The 20,667-nt window shown below is 40.8% G+C and overlaps 3 protein-coding genes across 6 annotated transcripts; 1 reads left to right on the top strand and 2 right to left on the bottom strand.

Moving 5' to 3' along the window:
- Positions 1-547: 547 nt before the first annotated feature.
- ufl1 (UFM1-specific ligase 1) lies at positions 548-7,465 on the top strand. 4 transcript variants are annotated; one of them, XM_084700815.1, is made up of 19 exons: positions 568-850; positions 1,178-1,323; positions 1,420-1,448; positions 1,582-1,679; positions 1,783-1,897; positions 2,113-2,243; positions 2,342-2,400; positions 2,515-2,661; positions 3,263-3,438; positions 3,543-3,722; positions 4,398-4,524; positions 4,755-4,877; positions 5,092-5,212; positions 5,706-5,872; positions 5,998-6,128; positions 6,238-6,318; positions 6,443-6,528; positions 6,663-6,843; positions 6,974-7,465. In XM_084700815.1, exons 1-19 carry the CDS (start codon positions 774-776, stop codon positions 7,181-7,183), a joined length of 2,385 nt encoding a protein of 794 aa, XP_084556941.1. In that variant the 5' UTR covers positions 568-773; the 3' UTR covers positions 7,184-7,465. The 4 variants fall into 4 exon arrangements, with proteins under 4 accessions (XP_084556944.1, XP_084556943.1, XP_084556942.1 ...); XM_084700818.1 differs by lacking the exon at positions 6,974-7,465 and having other exon boundaries at positions 548-850; positions 6,243-6,318; positions 6,619-6,700; XM_084700817.1 differs by lacking the exon at positions 6,974-7,465 and having other exon boundaries at positions 551-850; positions 6,243-6,318; positions 6,663-6,800.
- A 3,608-nt stretch (positions 7,466-11,073) lies between these two features.
- On the bottom strand, positions 11,074-15,701 carry gpr63 (G protein-coupled receptor 63). The gene is made up of 2 exons (XM_084700107.1): positions 15,214-15,701; positions 11,074-12,803 (listed from the first exon to the last, which is right to left on the bottom strand). Exon 2 carries the CDS (start codon positions 12,687-12,689, stop codon positions 11,451-11,453), a length of 1,239 nt encoding a protein of 412 aa, XP_084556233.1. The 5' UTR covers positions 12,690-12,803; positions 15,214-15,701; the 3' UTR covers positions 11,074-11,450.
- Positions 15,702-16,890: 1,189 nt separating this feature from the next.
- ndufaf4 (NADH:ubiquinone oxidoreductase complex assembly factor 4) lies at positions 16,891-18,252 on the bottom strand. The gene is made up of 3 exons (XM_084700123.1): positions 18,065-18,252; positions 17,804-17,898; positions 16,891-17,503 (listed from the first exon to the last, which is right to left on the bottom strand). The coding sequence occupies exons 1-3, from the start codon at positions 18,204-18,206 to the stop codon at positions 17,198-17,200; spliced, it is 543 nt and encodes a 180-aa protein (XP_084556249.1). The 5' UTR covers positions 18,207-18,252; the 3' UTR covers positions 16,891-17,197.
- Positions 18,253-20,667: the final 2,415 nt, after the last annotated feature.

Here is a 20,667-nt window from a genome sequence, read left to right as displayed (position 1 = left end):
CATATGAATTAAAGGATGGTTGTTTTAGTTTTACTAATCTAGTTTAAAACAATTTGCTTAAATCTAACCACGGTAGTTAGCAGTTTGCAGTAGGTCTACATTTTGCCAGAATATTTTGACCATTTGAAAGTTATAAAAATACAACTCAAAATGATTTATAAATTATTATTTTTTGCAATGGCACCAGGGAGTGCTAATGTGCCGAAAGAAGAAAATAGAGAGAATAGGCTAGGAACATACATTTGAATTTGTATGAATTGAATATGTAAAAGCCTACATTTTTCTTAAAATGTTCTTCTCTGATAATATTTGTCTTACACATTTATTTAGTCATTTATTATCGTTGCACTGGCAATATCTGTGTTGCATACTTGTACACAAAGCAATTGATCAGGGATTGATAAAATTCTGCTCAGAATCTGATGCCGTCATGAAAGTGCATCGAGTTCATTACTTACTATATCTTCAGACATTGCCGTGAAGACCTACCTCTTTTGACTGTCCTTTGCCGCTCTCTTGTGTCCATTAATGTTAACTACAAGCTTTAAACTAGAAGCTTATTTGAACATCGTCGCTTTCCGTACTTCATTGCAGTTATGTTGACGTGTGGTTAGTTGAAAACTAGCGTTGGTTTACGTAGCCAAGCTAGCTAACTAAGTAGACGAATGTGTGATGTTGTCGCTGTCAACTATTCAATTGACTTTAAATTTATCAGCATTCTATCTTAGCTTCTCCATTTTGAGCAAACTGTAATTTATAGACAATTATCAACAATGGCAGAGGCCTGGGAAGAAATCCGACGACTTGCAGCCGATTTCCAGAGAGCACAGTTTGCAGACACTGTACAGAGGTAGGTAGCGCTAACGAACTAGCTACTGGTATTACAAAGTACTCTTAAATGCTAGCTTGCTAAGTAGTCATGTTTATATCTAGCTAGTTAGCATCTAATAACAATAGAGTCATTCCAAGAGTTGCAAGGCATGTTGCTAATCTGTAATCCGACTGTATGTGGTAGCTTGCTACCTGGTTAACCTAACTCCCCATAATGTAGAGCAAATTTATATTTTGCTCAAGCATATCAACCATAACAGCTGCTAGTTAGGTTAACGAAGTCCCCAGTCCAGTTAACCAGTCAGCTGCAACCTAGTGTCAAATGAACTGTTATCGATGTCCACAGGCTGTCAGAGAGGAATTGCATTGAAATTATTGCCAAACTTGTGGAAGAGAAAAAGTTGGATGTGGTGCACACACTTGATGGAAAAGAATATATCACCCCGACTCAGATCAGCAGGGAAATTCGCGATGAGCTGTATGTTCATGGAGGTCTGTACTCAGTCGTTACCAACTCTTTACGATAATATGTCGCACGTATTGCCACAATTGTTATCTTGAGTTTATTTGATCTTCCTCTTATTTTAGGCCGCATCAACATTGTCGACCTGCAGAAGGTATGTCAGCAGTTGTATATGTATATATCATTCGTTTATCTATGTACAACTTTTAAAAGATTCTTACGTTTGATGTTTTACATTGTGTGTCATTGCAGTAAAATAAGTACCTTTTATTTGTGATTGTTTGCAGATCATTAATGTTGACTGGGTCCATATTGAGAGCAGAGCCAGTGACATAGCAAGATCGGATAGAGGTGTTCAACTTGTGTTGGGACAGCTCATAGATGCGTAAGTATTTCCGGATATGAAAAGTGTCGGAAACATTTTCCTCTCTATGATTGATTGTGAATGATTGTCTGCCCAAGATGGTTATGTCTTCACTTCCTTCCAGGACATACCTGGATCGTCTGGCTGAGGAATTGAACGATAAACTGCAGGAGGCTGGAATGATGAGTATTGCTGAACTATGTAAGGCCTATGACCTACCAGGGGATTTTCTGACCGAGGTGAGTCAAATAACTATTGTGTCTTGTGCCACTGAATTTTCTTTCAAGAAAACAAGCCTGTTTGCAAGTACTTGAACTACAATGCACAGATGCATACCCTGAAGTCATACGTTTCCTTTCATATTCTGTTTGATGTCCCTGGTCTGTTCTTGCTTCTCCAGCTCATTCATCAACGTTTTATAATTATAACTTTGTTTTATCTCTCTGTCTCCTAGGAATTGTCCAAACGTCTTGGGAAGATAATAGATGGCGAGATGGATCAGTATAATAGGGGTGTGATATTCACCCCAGCTTTTGTGTCACGCCACAAAGCTCGCATTCGTGGGCTGTTCAGTGCAGTTACAAGGTAGATTATACGTCTTGGCTTGTATCTGCTGTTGTATTATCTTAACCTACGCTTTTAAGTTTGTAACATAACCTTATGTGTAATGTCTTTGACTGCAGGCCCACACCAGTCAGTAGCATGATTGGAACATTCGGTTTCCAGGAACATCTCTTATATTGTAAGCTGGTCTAGTTGTCTTGTGGGGTATATATGTTTTGGAAATTATATTTCATGAACTATTTGTACATGCCAGAAAACCTTGTTTTAACATGTTTTGTTGGTGGTTTCCCAGCTGTGTTGGAGGAGCTTGTGAACACGGGCAGACTGAAAGGCACAGTAGTGGGAGGCAGGCAGGACAAAGCCGTCTATATTCCCGACATCTACTCTAAAACCCAGAACTCATGGGTGGACTCCTTCCTCAGGCAGAACGGTTATTTAGGTACTCGCATCTACCAGGATTGCATAAATGAATTTGTCCAAATGGTTTAAATCAGGGGTTTTCAACTGGGGGTCTGCGGCCCGCTGGTGGTCTGGAGTGGCATTGCAGGGGGTCTGTGACACAAGCCTATGTTGATCAGTCCACCATCCATTTTTTTAAATATAAATTTGCTACACAGATTTTTCTAGATTAGTTTGAGTTTTTTTCTTTTAATTTATATTGTATTTGTGTTCAGAATCTCACATACACATATTTAAATTTTTCAGATTCTATGTATATTGTTTGAGGTTTTTAAGTAGATATATCTAGATTTGTTTGAGGTTTTTAAATGAAAGCAACATGGAAAACCAAATGTTAAAACTTCCTTTTATCCACATGCACGCATGCACACACGTAGGCGCGCACAGGCACATCAGTGGGCCGCGGATTACTTTCTAGTAAGAATGGTGGTCCCTGGGACAAAACCAGTTGAAAACCCCTGCTTTAAATACTCATTACAGTCACGTCTTCCTGACTGTCATAATGTGTCAATTAGGTAAGTCACATCGACGATCATTCTATATTCGTCATCTTTTCTTTCTCTTTATTTTAATCCGCTCAGAGTTCGATGCCCTGATTAGGCTTGGGATCCCCGAGCCAGCGACCTACATCAGGAAGCGTTTCAAGTCGAGCAAGCTGCTGTTCCTGAGAGCCGTCTGCGTGGGCCAGGTCATCGTGGACCAGGTGGAAGCCTCTGTGGAGGAGGCGGTCAACTCAGCCACCTGGACTGACCTGCAGGTCCGCTGCCCAACTTCATTTGACGTTTCTTTAAGGAGTCACATTAGGCTGACCAATCGGATTGTCCACTGACCAGCTCGCCATCTTTTTCTCTTTTGATGTAGTCCATGTTGCCCAGCTGTCTGTCTGACGAGGACATAGGCATTCTGATCAACCAGGCCATGAGAAACACCAACGTTCAGTCCTCTGCCCGAGTGCTGGGAGGCACTGTGGTCGTCAGCGAGAAATTCATTAGCAACTGTCTCTCCCTCTTTGAAGAGGCCATGCAGCATAAAGCCCAGAAGGTAGGCCTGGTTATATTATGGTATTGTAGGGATGCTCGTAATTAACCGTTGACATCGTAATGTTGACATGTTAATACTAGCGGTTTTATCGGTTAAACAGTGTTGCCAATTTAGTGACAGTGTTTCAAGATTTAGCAACTGTTCACCTCTCCCAGTGATGATAATAATAACAAAGTTGTGACTAGCAACAAATCTAGTGACTTTTTGCTACTTCGGCAATCTCTGTTTTCATTGAGTGGCAGCAAAGTAATTGTAGGCTACTTCCGTGTTGTGCAGCCAAGCTGCAAAAATCTAGCTCTTATGAAGAAAACAATTTGTGTTTTGTTTTTTTAATCGGTTAAATATTGTTGGTTAATGGTAGTTAACGAGCATCTATTTTCAAAATGAGCATCCCTATATTGTTGTATCATTGACGTAATAGTCCGACGTGATAAAGTTCACCGAATTATAGGGGGGTCAGATGGCTGAGCGGTTAGGGAGTCGGGCTATTAATCAGAAGGTTGCCAGTTCGATTCCCGACCATGCATAATGACGTTGTGTCCTTGGGCAAGGCACTTTACCCTACTTGCCTCAGGGGGAATGTCCCTGTACTTACTGTAAGTCGCTCTGGATGAGAGCGTCTGCTAAATGACTAAAAGTAAATGTAATGTAAAAGCACCCCCGCCGGTCTTTCAGGAGGTGAAGAACAACCCTGTGTTCCTGATAACCGAAGAGGATCTCAAGCAGTCGTCTGTAGTGAGCGAGGGCCCAACCACGTCCAAAAAAGAGAAGAGGGAGGCCGAGCGACGGAAAAAGGCCACAGGTAGCGATGACCTATTTCTAGATTCCCCTCATCCTTTATCTTTCTGCGCCATTGGCATTCTGGGCTATTTTGGTTGAACTCTTTGACATACTCCTGACGTATACTTTGCTGACAAATGATGATTATTAAGTTATACAAAATAAATAAAAAGTTTGCATCCTGGCGTGATTTGAAAATAGACGAAAAGCGGACCTTTTTCCTAGCACATGTCACATTTGTTGGTGTTTCAGAGGGCAGCGGCAGTGTAAAAAGTGGTGGAGGCGGCAATGCCAGAGAGATCCGGATACGCAAGACCAAGAAAAAGGGCAAGAGGGACGATGACAGCGACGAAGAAACAACCGCCACCCAGCAGAGTACGACAGAAGCTCTTTGACATTGCTGCTGCTGCGTGTTATCACTGACCTAATGACAGAGAATGTGAGCTCGTTAAGCCAGAACACTGTAACAAGTTCTTAATGGCTGCTTTGGCAAATGTTACTCCCTTAGGTTATTAATCCTGTCATCAGAAGACAAAGGGAGGTTTAGTTCCCCCGGAGTCTAATTACTTTTTGTGTAACTCTTTTGCAGATCGTAACAGACAGACAGAGGTAGACTTTATGACGGCGGAGGAGATTGCTGCTGTCTTAGAAGAGCGGGTTTGTGACTGCCCTGAAGACATCTTGTCTGAACTGGCAGAACAGTTAACAAGGTACAAGTCCCTATTTTAGCTGACTAGGAGTGGTTATTCAGGGGTTGACATACATCTTTTGGACCACTTGTCCTTCGGGCAAGTTGGACATATTTTTTACTTGTCCAACACCTGAATGTACTTGACCAAAACAAAAACATTTGCTAATGTATAAAAAATACAACTATAGACAGATAGCAAATTGATAAATGTCATTTTATAACTGATTGGGCTTGTTTCATACAAACTACTTGAAGGTATTTTTAATTCATTTTTACTTGTCCGTTCGGGCAAGTTCAGTCTTCATTATACTTGTCCTACAATAATTTGTACTTGTCCCGGAAAATTGGACAAGCCTTAATGTCGACCACTCCTACTGTTGTCTGCCTCCCCTTGTGAGAAACAGGTTGTTAATGATACACTGTTGATCTTCATCAATGCCCTTCTCCTAAAAGTCAGTGTGCCTACCGTTCAGCATCAGCGTGTGCATGAGCTGTGAGTGCTTCTGTTTCAGGCCTTTGAAGAAGACGTATCAGGAAGTGATGCGGGCGGTGTTCCTGTCCTCCACCTGCTCCCCGTCTGGACCCACCAAGAAGAGGAGCGTGAAGGAGCTGCAGGAGGAGCTGGCCAACCTGTACAACAACATCCGACTCTTTGAAAAAGGGACCAAGTTCTTCTCAGGTTAGTAGAATTTTTAGGGAGGCAGGGTACGATAAATCGACCGTACTCATTTTCGAAAGCATTCCAAACGTGAAACCGAAATATTCCCAATCGTAAACGTCACCTGAAATGCTTTGACTGCACAGACGAGACCCAGGTGACTATAGTGAAGCACATCCTGAAGAGCGTGTGTACAGATGTCACCAACATCCTGGTGAACTTCTTGGCAGCCGAACTCATGATGTCTGTAGAAAGCCCAAGTTCCCTCACCAACGAGGTCAGCTCTCACCGTGACACCCTCCTCACCCTCGCCACCCTAGCAGAGCTAGTGGCAGTCTTGGCAAGCCTGTGGACACATTCCTATTCCATGTGTCTTTTCCCTGAAGGTTAGAGCGAAGATCCTGGGAAAGCTGCAAGAGGAAACCAGAGCACCTTTGATGAAGCTGCACAACTGCTTGAATGGCAAAGTAAGCTCAATGTTCAGTGAAAAGTTGCAAAATGCCCAGGGATCTTTTAAGTATTGATGAACAGTATTCGACATATCTACACCTTCTTCTAATCAATGTATTTCCCCCCCCCCCCTCTCTCTAGTCAGTCGAAGATTTTCTAAACAATTTAGAAATTTCTGCAGAGGTGTGCGGATTCATGCTGAAGAAAATTGACAAGAAAAAAGAGAGGTAAAACTGCACGCTGTGAAGAAATGTTATTCAGATCAAACGCATTCCATACTTCAACAGATGTTAACCACCTTATCCTCCGTGGGCCAGGCGGCCGTTCCGGTGTGTTGACTGTGAGCACTCTCCCCCCTCAGACAGGCCCTGTTCATGCACAGGCAGGCTCTGGTGGAGCAGCTGAAGGACTCTGACGACCCCGCCCTGGTGCTGCACCTGACCTGCGTGCTCCTGTTCCAGGGCAGCACCAGCTGCATGCTGCACGCCCCCGGACGCTGTGTACCCCAGATCATAGGGACCCTCACCGGGCGCATTCCTGACGTACGACCCCCCACCCCCCGTCTGTCGAAAGTAGCAAACCTTCAGCTTCCGTAGCACCCAAGCATTTGGATTGTGTTTCTGGTTTTTGGTGTTTTTTACGTTTTGGGTTTCCTCTGGTGTTGTGTTTCAGGAGCAGCACAGGCTGCTGTCCAGATGTCAGATGTTGGTGGTCAAGCAGCTGGTGGGCCAGGATCAGGGCCAGGGCCAGGGAGGCAGCAAGGAGGACCACCCAGAGGAGGGGGACGAGGCACGGGCCATCCAGAATGAGCTGGTGGGGCTTGTGGCGGAAGTGAAAGATCTGGTCATCTCTCCGAAAAAGACTGCCGCCACAGAGGAGTGACTGATACCGTGTCGTGACAGAAATGTTGCAAATGAATGATTGCTTTGAATCATTCAAAGGTTGTCTTAACAGAAAGAAAAAAAAATTGTAAACTGTTTTATTTGTTCTCTATAGAAGAAAAAAAATGAAAGTATTACATGGTACATGAGAAATGGTAATGTCATTTGAAATGTCCTCTAAATTCCTTTGTGGGATGTTTCTTGTCATAATTAACATGAAAATCCTCATTGAGGTAATAATGTCACTAAAGATTAAATCAAATGTCAAAACAACTTGACCCCATCAGTGTGTCCATGCATCTGTTTGTTGTGGATCGTACTAAGAATGTTGACTGACAACAACTGGATGACAACTATATCATTATCTTTATGTTTTTGAGCAATACTTTACATATCACTAGTGCCCTCGACAGGAGACAAGTAGGCTTCTCATTACAAAAGATGATGCCTACCTGGCTGGGAATGGTTAAAGGTATGTATGTAACTTCCTCATCCTCCAACAATGATAGTGAACTCTAAATAAAAAGTTACAAAACATTAAGAAAATAAAAAAACAACAAAAACAATTTACATTGCCTCTTTACATAATCATCTCAACAGTGACATTTCATCAAAAGACTTGAACGATATTAAATTGTTGGTCTCTAGTTTCTGAACAATAGCCTGAAAGCTGTTTCTCTGTGGAGATAATTAACCACACGAGTGGGTGGCCTATAATGTATACATTTCATACAGCCTCTCACTGCATCAACAGAGGACAATGAGGGATAAACAGGCACGGGCCTCACATTGCCATGGAAACAGTGAGATGGCACTGTCTGGAGCAGTCTTGTGAGAACCAGACTCTACTAGTAGATGGCCTATTACTAGGCCTTAAAATCAACGTCTGATACCTGGACAAGCATGTAATGGGATATCGTTGTTACATCTACAGCAGAGTTTGGTTATTGGGGTCAATTTACTGTAGGCGTATAGTCGTTGTCTGTAATGGACCTGCCTACGTAGGAGACTGAAACTATGAACCACTTGGCCTATATATGTGGTTGGAATCTCAAAGAACTGCTTAGAAAATGCAACCCATAGTTCATGTAAATCATCTGACTTCCAAAGTTATCCTTTTATTGACATTTTTGTTTTCACATGGCATTTTGTCTGGAGTCGTCACATACAATTATAAACAGTAACGGAGGAACGTCAAATGGCACAACATTGCAATCGCAAACGCATTTTAAACGCTGCAGATGGCAGACGGTTCCGTTGGAACTGCGTGTCTGACCTTGCTTTTTTTTTTTTATACAAAAGCACAAAAGCAACAATCAACTGCTTTTTAGTTGAAAGATAAATGTCATGATGGTCTTGAAACACATCAGAATCAGAATCAATCAGAAGGGATTTTATTCTCCATGAATGTTTGCTCAAACAAGGAATTTACTCGTTTTTTTTTACTCATATGTATGTGTAAGTGTTTCAGACAAGTATGTATAGTGTTTTATATATGAGTGTGTATAGGTTTACAGAGTATGTATGTATGTGTGAGTGTTTCAGTAGTGAGTGTGAGAGTGTTTCAGTAGTGAGTGTGAGAGTGTCTCAGTAGTGAGTGTGAGAGTGTCTCAGTAGTGAGTGTGAGAGTGTTTCAGTAGTGAGTGTGAGAGTGTCTCAGTAGTGAGTGTGAGAGTGTTTCAGTAGTGAGTGTGAGAGTGTTTCAGTGGTGAGTGTGAGAGTGTCTCAGTAGTGAGTGTGATAGTGTTTCAGTAGTTATGTCCTAGACGGCCCCTCATATAAACCTACTCATTTCAGTGTCATTTTGGCAAACCACTACTGTACTTGCTTGGATGTATTGTTCATAGTAATAGTCGAGACAATTATTACAAGTTTCTCATTTTGACACACGATAACGCTTACCTCACCAGTGGCCAGTTCACTAAGACTGTCACCAACAAACGTGTCCCATAGCAACGTTTGCGTGAGTTTTGGCGCGTTTAAAAGTAGCCTATTATTGTCCAGCGATGCTGTGATTGGAATACGGGACTGGAGCTGACCCTGACGACACAAATCAAAATCACCCATCATTCGGTATGTCCAGGACAATTTGGGACGGTTGGCAACCCTTTGTGTAGGTTACCAAAGCAGTAAAACATGTGTGAAATGTTTTCAAACTTGTCTATAACTCTTCAGACAGAACAATCAAAAAACCTTGATCATAGAAATTTTACTTTGGAAGGCAACGTTTTTTTTTTTTTTTTTTACTTAAATGTGTTTACCTCTCATGCAATGAGACTCTCTTCTTTGCAGGATGAGTAAACTGACTGACTTCAAAATTGTAAGGTCACATGACCAATTTCTTCTGTGGTTCCCTAGAAACAGGGGGTGGCACAAGTGCCATATGTCAGAGGCACAGCCCATGGCCTACTTCTTTAACTTGAGTTGGCTACTTCAACTTCTTTTTAAACACGAGTATCTGTACTTCCACTTCAGTGAAATTTACATATTTCAGTGTGTGTACGTTTGCCATCTCTGGCATGTATGTAGGTCTAGGCTACTGTTTACCAGGGCTGCAGCACGATTACAATAACTTATGTTGTCTGTTTTGACTGAGGAACTGTTACTGTATTAAATGCACGTTTGTCTTTAAGAAGAAAAACCCTCCAAACTCGATAATGGCACATATACCGTCTTCACGCGCATCACTTGAGACACCCCCAAGTTGCTGTTGCTTAGTAATAATGTTCTAAGCTATGATTAAAGTGATCTTCAAAGCCCCAGGCACGCTCATTAGTCACCGCGGGCAGAGTAATGAATTCCATAGAGGAAGCTGATTAAGAGCACCATCTTTTATATGCGCGAAGCTGAAAAGAATCACCGTGGCCCAACAGTGAGTTCATTTGAGTTATCTTTATCTAAGTGAACCTGGCCAGGTTGCAAAACTCCAGCAAAGCCACCGTCTCTTTGAGGTTAAATGACGACCATCTAATAAGCCTGCCCCTGACCTTTCCCGGTCATCAGTTTAGGGTGATGTTGAAGCCAGTCTGCAACCTCACTTGCTCTTGATGTCCCCCCATGTATCAACAGAGATTACCTAAGCTTTCATGTGTCTATTAACATGACATTAAAATACAAAGCTTTGAAATTCAGAGTCTATCAAATGACCTGTTTACTATCCATCCCAGTCAAATGCAAAATGCAAACCAGAATTCCAATCCAATATCCAAAACCTGTTTGCACATCAAACAGAATAAACCTACCCAAATAGTGCATCACCAACAGATATGACTATTAATAGTCTTCCTCCACCTTTTCCATATTCAACATGGTATTTTGTAACAGGTGTGATCAATGCAATATTAAAGTATGGGATTTTTAAAGGCAGACTTATGGAAATCAGCTCCCAGGGACATCATGCATTAATGCACACTGGAGATGTCTTCCATGCACAGTCCCTAGGGGGACAAAAACACAGGATGTTTTGTACCTCTGAGTGAAGACAAGCCATTTGTGATCCAAATACTCATTAATGCTAAGCCTGTATGGAAAAAAAACAAACAATTGGCTTAAACAAAACAGCCTTGTTGTATGTAAAACTCGTACTGCCTTAAAATCTGAAAACTTTGACAACGTCAAAACAGTTAGGCAATTAGGATTCAAGGACATCATTTCAAAAGTTTTTTAAAATACAAATCCAGAGAATTTTCACCATTCAAGTTATGCATATCAATCTGACATGAAAATAATAGTTTTTCAAGGAGAGATCATTTTTCAAGGACAGATATTTCATTAATGCTCACATTCATTATAATGGAGTCAGAACGTCCACGGGAAACCAGAAGTAAACCAAACAGTAGTTAACATAACCAGAAGTAAACACACAAGACTGTTAAGGTAAGAAATGTCTACTTTTTATTACATTCAATTCAAGTACAGTACACTGAAATTGCACGTTTTCACCAGATATAGCAGCATTCTGACTGGCATAGACTAATTAATAGGCACATACAAAACACTTAAATAGAAATACCAATGACAAAATGTACACTGGCTGTCTGAATGTGACAATATTTAAAACCACTTAAGCAGTTAATTTACATGTTTTGTAAACACATTCTACACAGCAAGACTGTACTGTTGTAGTCAAACAGCAAATATCACAACTCATCTTGATTTGAAAGGCGAGCGACAGCAGATGAAAAAAAAAATTTAAAAAAAAGAAGAAAAGAAAAAGGTAAAATTATTACTTTTTTTGGCAGTGAAATGTATGTCTTCCTAGTCCAGTGTTAAACCACGGAGCGGTGCTCCCCACACACGTACACAGCGCTGGGCCGGATCCTTCGCTTCGTGTGCCCTGGTAGCTGAGGAAGAAACTTAAAGTACTTGGGCATCAGATCAAGGCAGGCGTCGCGGAACTTCTTAATCCGCCAGTAGTATATAAGAGGGTTGAGGGCCGACTTGAGGTAGCACAACCAAAGGAGCCACGTGCTAATTTCAAAGAAGCTGTCCTTCAGGTAGAAGCCGCTGCTGAAGGTCGACACCAGACTGTACGCTGCAAACGGAGCCCAGCACGCCGTAAACACAGAGAACAGGATGAGGATGGTGGTGAAGGCACGCGTCTTAAAGCTCATGTCTATTTTCATCTGGAAGGGCCTCTGCAGGCTCATCAGGCCCAACTTGCTGGCCTGGCTAAGGCAGATGCTGTCCGGGTGGCTGTGGATGCGGATCGCATTGTGGCGGATAGTGTTCAGGATCCCCATGAAGGTGTACAACATGACCATGAAGGGGATAAAAAAGAAGACCAACATCAGGACCAGCACATAGGCGTGATACCCTGGATGACTTGTGTAGCCAAACACGCACTGAGGGGCTCTGGACGGAATCTGAAGCGACGGATGGCCTATAGCCAGGGGGAAGGAGAAACAGAGAGAGAGGGCCCAGGTAATCACGATGAGCACCTTGGCCCTGTGAGGGCTCAGCTTGTCTTGTTTCTGGACTATTATAAGGAACCGGTCTATACTTATTATGAGCAGTATAGCCACACCCTCCATGACGAAGAGCCAGAAGAACATGGCCGACACCCTGCAGAAGACATCCCCGAAGATCCAGCGTGTGGTAATCACTGTGACCAGAGCAAAGGGCATGTTGAGGATGGCCAGCATCATGTCAGCGAAGGCCAGACTAGCCAATAGGATGTTGATGGCGGAGCGCATGGCGGAGCGCTGGTAGACCATCAGGCAGACCACCACATTTCCCAGCAGGGCCACCAGCAGGATGGAGACGATGACGGTGCAGAAGAAGACCTGGAGAGGCAGGCTCACACCCTGCACTCTCTCCGGGGCCTCGGTGGTGGGTGTGACCGGCTGCAGAGGGGCTCCAGAGCCCACAGAGACATTCTCCATGTCCTGCTGCTGGTCCTGGAGCAGCTTCTCTGAGAGGTTCAGCAGCCCCACTGAGACCCAGCAGCAGAGGCTAGCATTGGTCTCCCTGGCCTCCAGAGAGTAAATGATAGTGGAGTAGACCATTCTTCCCCCGGGTGAGCAGGCATTGTCACAAGAGCTTTCTCGCCAAACATGCCTCAAGTGCAGGTTCTCCAAGCTGGACCAAGGAAGCCAGCATCTTACTAGGAACGAATGATCCTGAGGAAAAAGAAATTACGAAATCACCAAGATATCTCAAAGAAGCACGCGTCTTTTTTCCTTCGCACCACTCTAAAGTGTTTTAAAATGTATTTTTGTTAATAATATATGCAATACAATTTGTCAAAATATAAAAACATGTCTGCAGTCTTAAAATTCCATTATATAATTAATATAATTATCATCAGATTTGTAGTAAATCAGTCGCTTCAGGATGAGGAATGTTCCGGTTCCATTGCAACTTCAGCACACACACTACCACACACACACTACCACACAACACACACACTACCACACACACTACCACACACGCACACACAACACAAACACATAAAAACTACCTAGATAAGTCATTAATTAAGTACTTCAAACAAGAACTTCATCCAGGCACATTCTGTGGTGCATATCTTTCAACAGAGAAAAGAAAGACTGAAGTTGGTTTAAATTCACAAAGATCCCTGTAAATCTGAGTTATTCAATATTGAAACAGCGAATTGAGAGATATTTTACGCTGTCATGGATCAGAAGCCATGTTCATCTGGGGACAGGTGAAGACTGCAGTAAAAAGCTTATCACTTGTATAAACACTAACACTGTTGTTTCAGACCTGCTGGTATCATTTACAATGGCAACACAGCAAATGTCACACAGTAAATGTTTTAACCATTTGCCCTCTCGTGAAGTGAATTGGCTTTAGAGGATGTGCTTCTACATTGTATGGAGTTCACTCTTTGACGACAACATTTAAATTGTTCATTTTATTTTCTAATTTGTTCACTCTCTCTCCTATTTTTAGTCCGTGGACGTGGGTTGAAAAGATAGTGATGAAGGGATTATTATTACACTGGTACACAAAATATTCAATTGGATGTATTTCAATGTCTTTAATTTTCCCACTGTAGGGATAAAAATGTATTGACAGTCTGTCTGAAACATGGCTGGGTGTATATCTATCCATTTCAAAATTTCAAAACAGCCAAAAATCTCCCAACCAATTAAAGGATGCAAATACCCTGTTTTTATTAAGATCAACATGAAAGAATAATAGAATAAGATACACCAGATTTGTATCTGCCAATACATCTTAAGTAAACATGCCAGTTTGTTTTGCTGAATAGACTCTACCCTGACAACAACAGACACACGAGTGGTGACTAATTAAGCCAAAAGTGAAGATGGAAACATGGATGTCTGCTTCCTCAAAGCAGTTTAATCACGAGTCTCTCATCCTTCACAGCCCTGTGTATTCCATTTTAACTCTCAAGAGGTTGCGAAGGCAGACCCAGGATATAGAGATGGTTGATAGCTACTTCATGTGTGTGACTTCGAACCTGAATCAATCCCAGATTGTGATGTAAGTGGTGAGTTGGCTTGTCTGTTGACACACTTGCAAAGGTAAATAAACCCCTTTTTCCAGATTAATAGAAATGTGTGCTTCCCTTTCAAGACGCGATTAACCCAATATGTCTGGCAGCTTTATGAAGCTGAACAATTGGGTCAACCTTTTTTTAGGCTGCATTGGAAACATATTTGGTCTTCCTGCGGCTATTTGTGTCCACGTTAGGGTTACTTTTCAAAGCTTTAGATGAATCACACAGGGTAAAACAAATGCAGTACAGTAAACTGAGTTGAAAACCTTTCATATCTAGTCGCTCTACCTGTATCCACAGAAACCATAGTAACTGGCAAAAGCCCTGTACCTTGTAAGTCAATGATAACACTAAGTAGCCAAGCGGGCACATAATCTAGCAACTGGCACCCGATATATGTTCTGCGTTGTCTTTCAAAACACCTTTCATCAAACACCTTTTGAATAACAGAACCCAGTGGATAAGAGCGTCTGCTAAATGACTACATGTTTCACCCCGTAAAGCAAGAGTCTGAGTTTAAACAGAATAATATGGCTTCCCTCAGATACACTGTTTGCCTAAGGATGCTGATTGAAAATGTGGAATAATGTTGAAGAAGAGCATTGTTAATAATAAATCAACACTGATAATGCAATGCAAGTCCAATCAACAGTCGTCTATGAAAGGGGATGTGGGATTTAGTGAATACCGACATCAAGATATTTTATGATCAATGAAGCATAGTCTTCCTGCTAATTGTTATTGATCACATTAAGTCTCCATTTACATTGCGATACTACACACAATAGCTTACAGTAAAGAAAACGTGTCTTAAAAACTTTAGCTCTACATTTTGGCTATCCTATTTGCAATTCGGCTATGGGTCAACAAGATGGAATACCAGTTTTTTTGGTCCCTACTGATAAATGATCACGTAGTAGCCTAACCTTTTGCTACTTTCCATTGGGTTAGCTACAAATAAGGGAAATGAAGTGTGGGCATAGATTTACTAAAAACAGATTGAAGTCTAACTTCTTAAGCACCACTAGAAAGATATTTACCTCAAACGGTGTCCAAAATTAACCGCGGCTGTGGTAAAAATGGTGCTGTTTTTTTCAGTCATTCAAAAGCCCCCCTTAGGATCCTAATATCTTGCCACCAAGTTGTCAAAGACTATGTTCGAGTCTGGTGGAGATTTTCGTTTTTACACGCATATTATTTAGGACTAATCATTACATAGAAGGGAAAAAAAAACATTTTTAGGGCGACAATCGGCGAAGACACCCACACAATTTTACCGTGTAGAGAAAGCCGCGTAGCCTACCACTCACGCAGGCTTTGTCTCTCTATAGAATAAAAAATTAATTGAAAGCATCTTGGGAAAAGGCGATGGATCGCTTTGAAGTAAACGTTAAAACACTGCAGAAATCCAGATAAAAAATATGTTGTCATCCAGAGCAATCTGAACGGGTTTCTTCCACTACAAGGTTTGGCTACGATGTTACTACCTCTAGTTACGGACTACAATCCCTGCAGCCCCTAGCTGACGTCCCTGTAGCCCAGTAGTATGGGAGAGATCGGATCCCCTTCCACGCCCATAACGGGGGGACTCCAATCGAAATCCAAATCCTGCCTCCGGAGGCGGAAGTTTGGTTGCGGCTGTAGGGCACGTGCAGTGATGTTGTTACCATGTACAATGTTATAAATATAATTCTTATACATGTTTTTTTTATATATATAAACTTATCATAAGTTGGTGTTCAGGTTGTAAGCTACCTTATAGACAAAAGTGTCACATCTGTTTGTTTTTTTCACTGTGTTCTATGGCACTGTTTATATTTAATGCTTACATTATAGACGTCTAAAAAAATCTATGAAAACTGCAATACATCGTAAAAACACAGCTTTAAAGTAGCCTAAGAAAAGCGTGTCTGCCAGTCAGAATAACATCGTTCTCTCATGGCGTTCCATTCTCCTCCGCCACCATCTCAGAAACTTCACCGGGGAAAGGAGTATGGTGATACATCTCTTGTTTCTAGGCAGCTGTTCACTTCACGCCTGTCATGTTCACACGCATGAGAGCTTTGCAACTCACACCAGAAATATCGCGCACACATTATATAGGCTATAATGTCCTTATGTCACATCCTGTATAAAACACAATTACAAGGTGGGCTATTATTGAAAATATGATATACTCCATTGATAAAAAAAAAAAAAAAGCCTATATGTACATCTAAATTCTAATTGGTTATATATGTTCTTTAGTTATATCAACAACATGCTAAAAGGAAGATGGTAGTCTCAGTCGCATTAAGGTGTTATTCTATTAGTTCGATTGTCGTCAGTGAATTCACCAGTTGTTGAACCATGAATATGTATCAATTACGATTACCTACAATTAATTAACTGAATATTTCTCAAATTCTGCCTACGTAGCCCATTGACAACCTACATAGATGACATGCAGTCAAATCTCATTAACAAACCATTAAATACAGGTTGTGCAAGTGATTCCTCAGTTTTAACAATATATCTAGAAACATCTAAATTACTTATTCTACCATGACATTCAATGACAACCAAAACTAAAAAGCACTACAAATTGAATGATCTTATGGATTCATTTATGTAGAACTTATACAGTATGTTGTAACATTTTCAGTGACCAAACAATTTCTCAATGAGACATTTCATGACAGAACACTAAAATAAAAATTGTGAACATGAAACAGAACAAAACTTAAAAGTTTAATGTTGTCAATGTTATTTTACAGCAACGATCATCCTAACTTTGTAGGTTAAATATGCAAAGGCTATGTTGCAGGATATATTGAGTAATACCATGATGTTTGGAATAAACACTTGTACATTTTAAATTATATTCTTACATCTTGGCAACAAGGACAACAGCGCATTGATGATTCAAACACTAAACCTTGAAGCAAGGCAGACAATCTTGTTCTTATACATAAATAAATAATTCATAAGACACTTGACAAACAACTTGGGTGGTCTTGAAGCCAGGAATAATGCATGTTGGTCCTAATTATCTTTGATCTGTTTTGTATCCTTAGTCTTGGGCGGTATGATCTTCACTTCGAAAGGGATGAAGAATTCTAAGAGCGCTTGTGAGTCTTTTGGATCAAGACAGTACTCCTGAGCAATCTTGTCCGGGGTCCATCTTTTGGGTTCTTGTTTATGATTATTGAGAACTGTGAGGGCTTCAACAATGGACAATTTGCCTTTGGGAACGTCTGTGATTTCAACAATGCCATAAGGAGCCCCTGGCAGGCTGAACTTTAACTTCCTGCGATCGTCGTTTGTCCCCTCAGTGACTTGCTTGGGATCCTGTTGGGGTAAACAGTTATAAAAAGCAACTACAGCAACAATGCAATTATATATGTATTCTACCCATCTAGATCAGCTAGTTATTAACTGTTCTAGTTATAAGACAATTAACTTGAAGAGCGTTACGATCTTATTCAAACTAGAACAGTTTTTCTTGGGGATGGGATGATGCTTGTCGCATATAGCAGACACAAGGTTCCAAAGTTGACATTTCTGGTCCACTGAAATAGAATCAGGGAAAACAAAATACAATTTGTAATAGTTTCGACAACGAGTTTGTTGTCTTTTAGTCAAGCTGACCTCTGTCGTAGGATCGTTTGATTCCACATACACAGACTTCAGCAACGATAAGAGGGGATCATTCCTTTTATGGATGTCTTCCGCTATCTCTGTGACTGTAATAAAAGAATACACAACACAATTACCGTAAAACAACATTACTTACTATATTTGGGGGATGGGCATGGAAATGGCTAAAGTTATGTAGCCTGACATGACCCTCCGATCCAGATAGCTAGCTTCGTGTTGGTCAAGTCCCCCAATGTCAATACCCTTACTTACCCTCAGTACTTGGAGCAGGAACAATGTTGACAGAATGCCGAGGTGCTGCCAGAGGCTTTTCCTTCGATATTTCTCGGTGTGCTCTGTTTTCTAGATTAAAATTTCTAAACATACGTGTTACTCGTGCACCCATACTTGACATGTTGTTACCAAATCTAATGCCGCTGTAGCTGACCTCCGGTGTTAATAAAGCTTGCCAGACGTTTAAAACGGAAGCCGAGAAACTTCTACATGTTGTAAATGTTACAGCGACATCTGGTGTTCAGAATCTGAAAAATCATAGACATGTGTGAAGGAGTCCAAATGGCAACAGGTGGCAGTATTTATCAAATATTTTGGAATGATTTAACGTAATTTCCTTGATTAGCTTTACCGTTTACACGCTGGGAATCGAACCGGCAACCTTCCGATTAATAGTCCAATTCCCTAACCGCTCAGCCATCTGACTAACATTAACATCTTGATTTAATGACGATACAACACAACTGTGAGACATTTGAGTTTATTCAAAAGAGGACAGTTTAATATCTTCTGATTGTTTCTTTGACATAGGGCCTACTTGATTTACATTTTTAGGACTTCATTCACGATAGCAGTGGGATAAAACTGCTTTGAGCTTCACTCCGCTCATCTAGTTAACAGCACCTCGCTCACTTGCATTTGGAGGATTCAAGCGTCCAGAGTCAAGACCGTGTTGACCAGCACACTTTTTACAGACAATGGCCGGATTTTCCAGATTCGTTAAGAAGCGCTTAACGCTAAGCGCTTCTTAATTGCGTTCTAAGAGCATTCTAGAGCGTTCTTAGAACGTTCCTAAGAAGCTCTTAGCGTTAAGAGTTTCTTAACGAATCTGGGAAACCCGGCCAATGTCTGGGAATTTGAGACACACTGAGTCTAACAGAATCACATGGAGCAAAGCCGTCTTCTCACTTATGCACATATCTTTCTGATGGGTCCGGACCCTGATGTTTGGCTTTGGTGGTGAATAGGCTTCATGACGTACTTATGAGTGATCTCGGGGGAGATTAAAACTGCATTCTTCGAATTGTTTTTAATATATGGGAATTGAATGTTAGCATGTTCCGTATACCTTGTGGCCATTGTTTTTTCTATTTTGCAACCCGTGTTGACAAACGCAAAATAGGGCCGTCATATCGTTTTGTCACTTTAGTAACTCAAGCACACATTTAAGTATAATGGCTTGTTTTTGGTTGTTCCGTTTTTTTGGAATAACGGAATAACCATATAACATAAATGATAAAACGAGCCATTTAATAATTTGTTTGATTATTCCATATCCTTTTGCTGCTATCTGTAAAAAAATGAAAAATAGCCTCGCAATATTGTTTTGTCCATTTTGGATGTCAGAACCAGATTATGGGGAAAGGCTTGGTTTCCATTGTCTTGTTTCATTTTGGAATAACGGAATAACCATATAACACAAATTGTATAACGAGCCATTTACTAATTTGTTTGATCGGCCGTATTATGCATACTGGCACAAGTGAAAAGAGAGAGAGAGAGAGGGGGGGGGGGGGGGGGAGATGTGCAACTATTGGGGTGTTATTACTTCTGAACACCAGAGGACAGCAACAACTAGCTTTAAAAAAAAAAAAAAAACTGTGATCTGTAGGCCTACTATCTTGAAGACATAGCAGCAGGTTCTTTAGTAGAAGACACACACACCAAACTGGAGGCACATGTTGACCGAGTTTGCTAGTTGCTACGTAGTTAATACATCTTTGATGAACCCAAGTTTCTTTAATATCTATTAGAAACATTACAAGACGGGGCTCCAGTGTGTGTCTATGTAAACTGCAAAGGTAGCCCACATGATCTCAACTTGCTCAGTATGATTGGCTCAATGCACTTCATTAAAACATACAACAGATAAGAGCTGAAAGCGGTAATTTAGGTGGGGGAGGGGGTTGGGGAGGGTTACTTTGACAAGTGTGATTGTCTTTTTCAACTTTTACCGTACATTTGGCCTTGTTTGAACACACTAACTTTACATTTCATTTAAACGTATCCATAAATATTATCCAGTAAAAAAGGTTTAAGAAAGACTTTTATGTTGTTTGCAGATTTTGTAATGAATTGGCCTTGTCCAATTGTAAAATAATTTTGGCAAAATCTTTGTAAGTTTGTTACTGAAAATATTGAGGATGATTTTAGTTTATTTTGGAAGAATGTATTGTTTGGGCTATCTGACGGTTCCAGGAAAAACATCTGTGTATATATAATTAATCTTATTATTATTATTATGGCAAAGTATCATATTCATAGATGCAATTTAATGGGAAGAAAACCTTGCTTTATTGCTTTGAATGGAGAGCTCAGACAGTATATATATATATATATATATATATATATTTTTTTTTAAATCTTAAACAAAAGGCATGTATTGATTGATACATGTTTACTCTAAATGTAACTTATGTTTTTTTTGTTTACTTTAAGTATATTGTAAACTCAAATGCATCTGACATTGTTAAAATTGCTAATAAAATAAATACAAATAAAAAAACGTTAAAAAAGGTAGTTGTTGCTGGCCTCTGGTGTTTGGAAGTAATAACACCCCCAGTAGTTGCACATCTCCCCCC

The sequence above is a fragment of the Hypomesus nipponensis genome, chromosome 6 (genome assembly GCF_054491055.1).
Source record: "Hypomesus nipponensis isolate SF chromosome 6, ASM5449105v1, whole genome shotgun sequence".
NCBI lineage: Eukaryota > Metazoa > Chordata > Actinopteri > Osmeriformes > Osmeridae > Hypomesus > Hypomesus nipponensis.
The sequence above is the reverse complement of the archived record's forward strand: the minus strand, read 5'-3'. Positions and strand labels throughout refer to the sequence as shown.

Coding starts and splice junctions, on each gene's coding strand:
- ndufaf4 (XM_084700123.1), bottom strand. CDS start 18,206: ATGTCAAGTATGGGTGCACGAGTAACACGTATGTTTAGAAATTTTAAT. Junction 17,899..18,064: donor TCCTGCTCCAAGTACTGAGG/GTAAGTAAGGGT, acceptor CTTTTATTACAG/TCACAGAGATAGCGGAAGAC. Junction 17,504..17,803: donor CAAACGATCCTACGACAGAG/GTCAGCTTGACT, acceptor TTACCCCAACAG/GATCCCAAGCAAGTCACTGA.
- ufl1 (XM_084700815.1), top strand. CDS start 774: ATGGCAGAGGCCTGGGAAGAAATCCGACGACTTGCAGCCGATTTCCAG. Junction 4,525..4,754: donor GCGACGGAAAAAGGCCACAG/GTAGCGATGACC, acceptor TTGGTGTTTCAG/AGGGCAGCGGCAGTGTAAAA. Junction 6,129..6,237: donor CAAGTTCCCTCACCAACGAG/GTCAGCTCTCAC, acceptor TTTTCCCTGAAG/GTTAGAGCGAAGATCCTGGG.
- gpr63 (XM_084700107.1), bottom strand. CDS start 12,689: ATGGTCTACTCCACTATCATTTACTCTCTGGAGGCCAGGGAGACCAAT.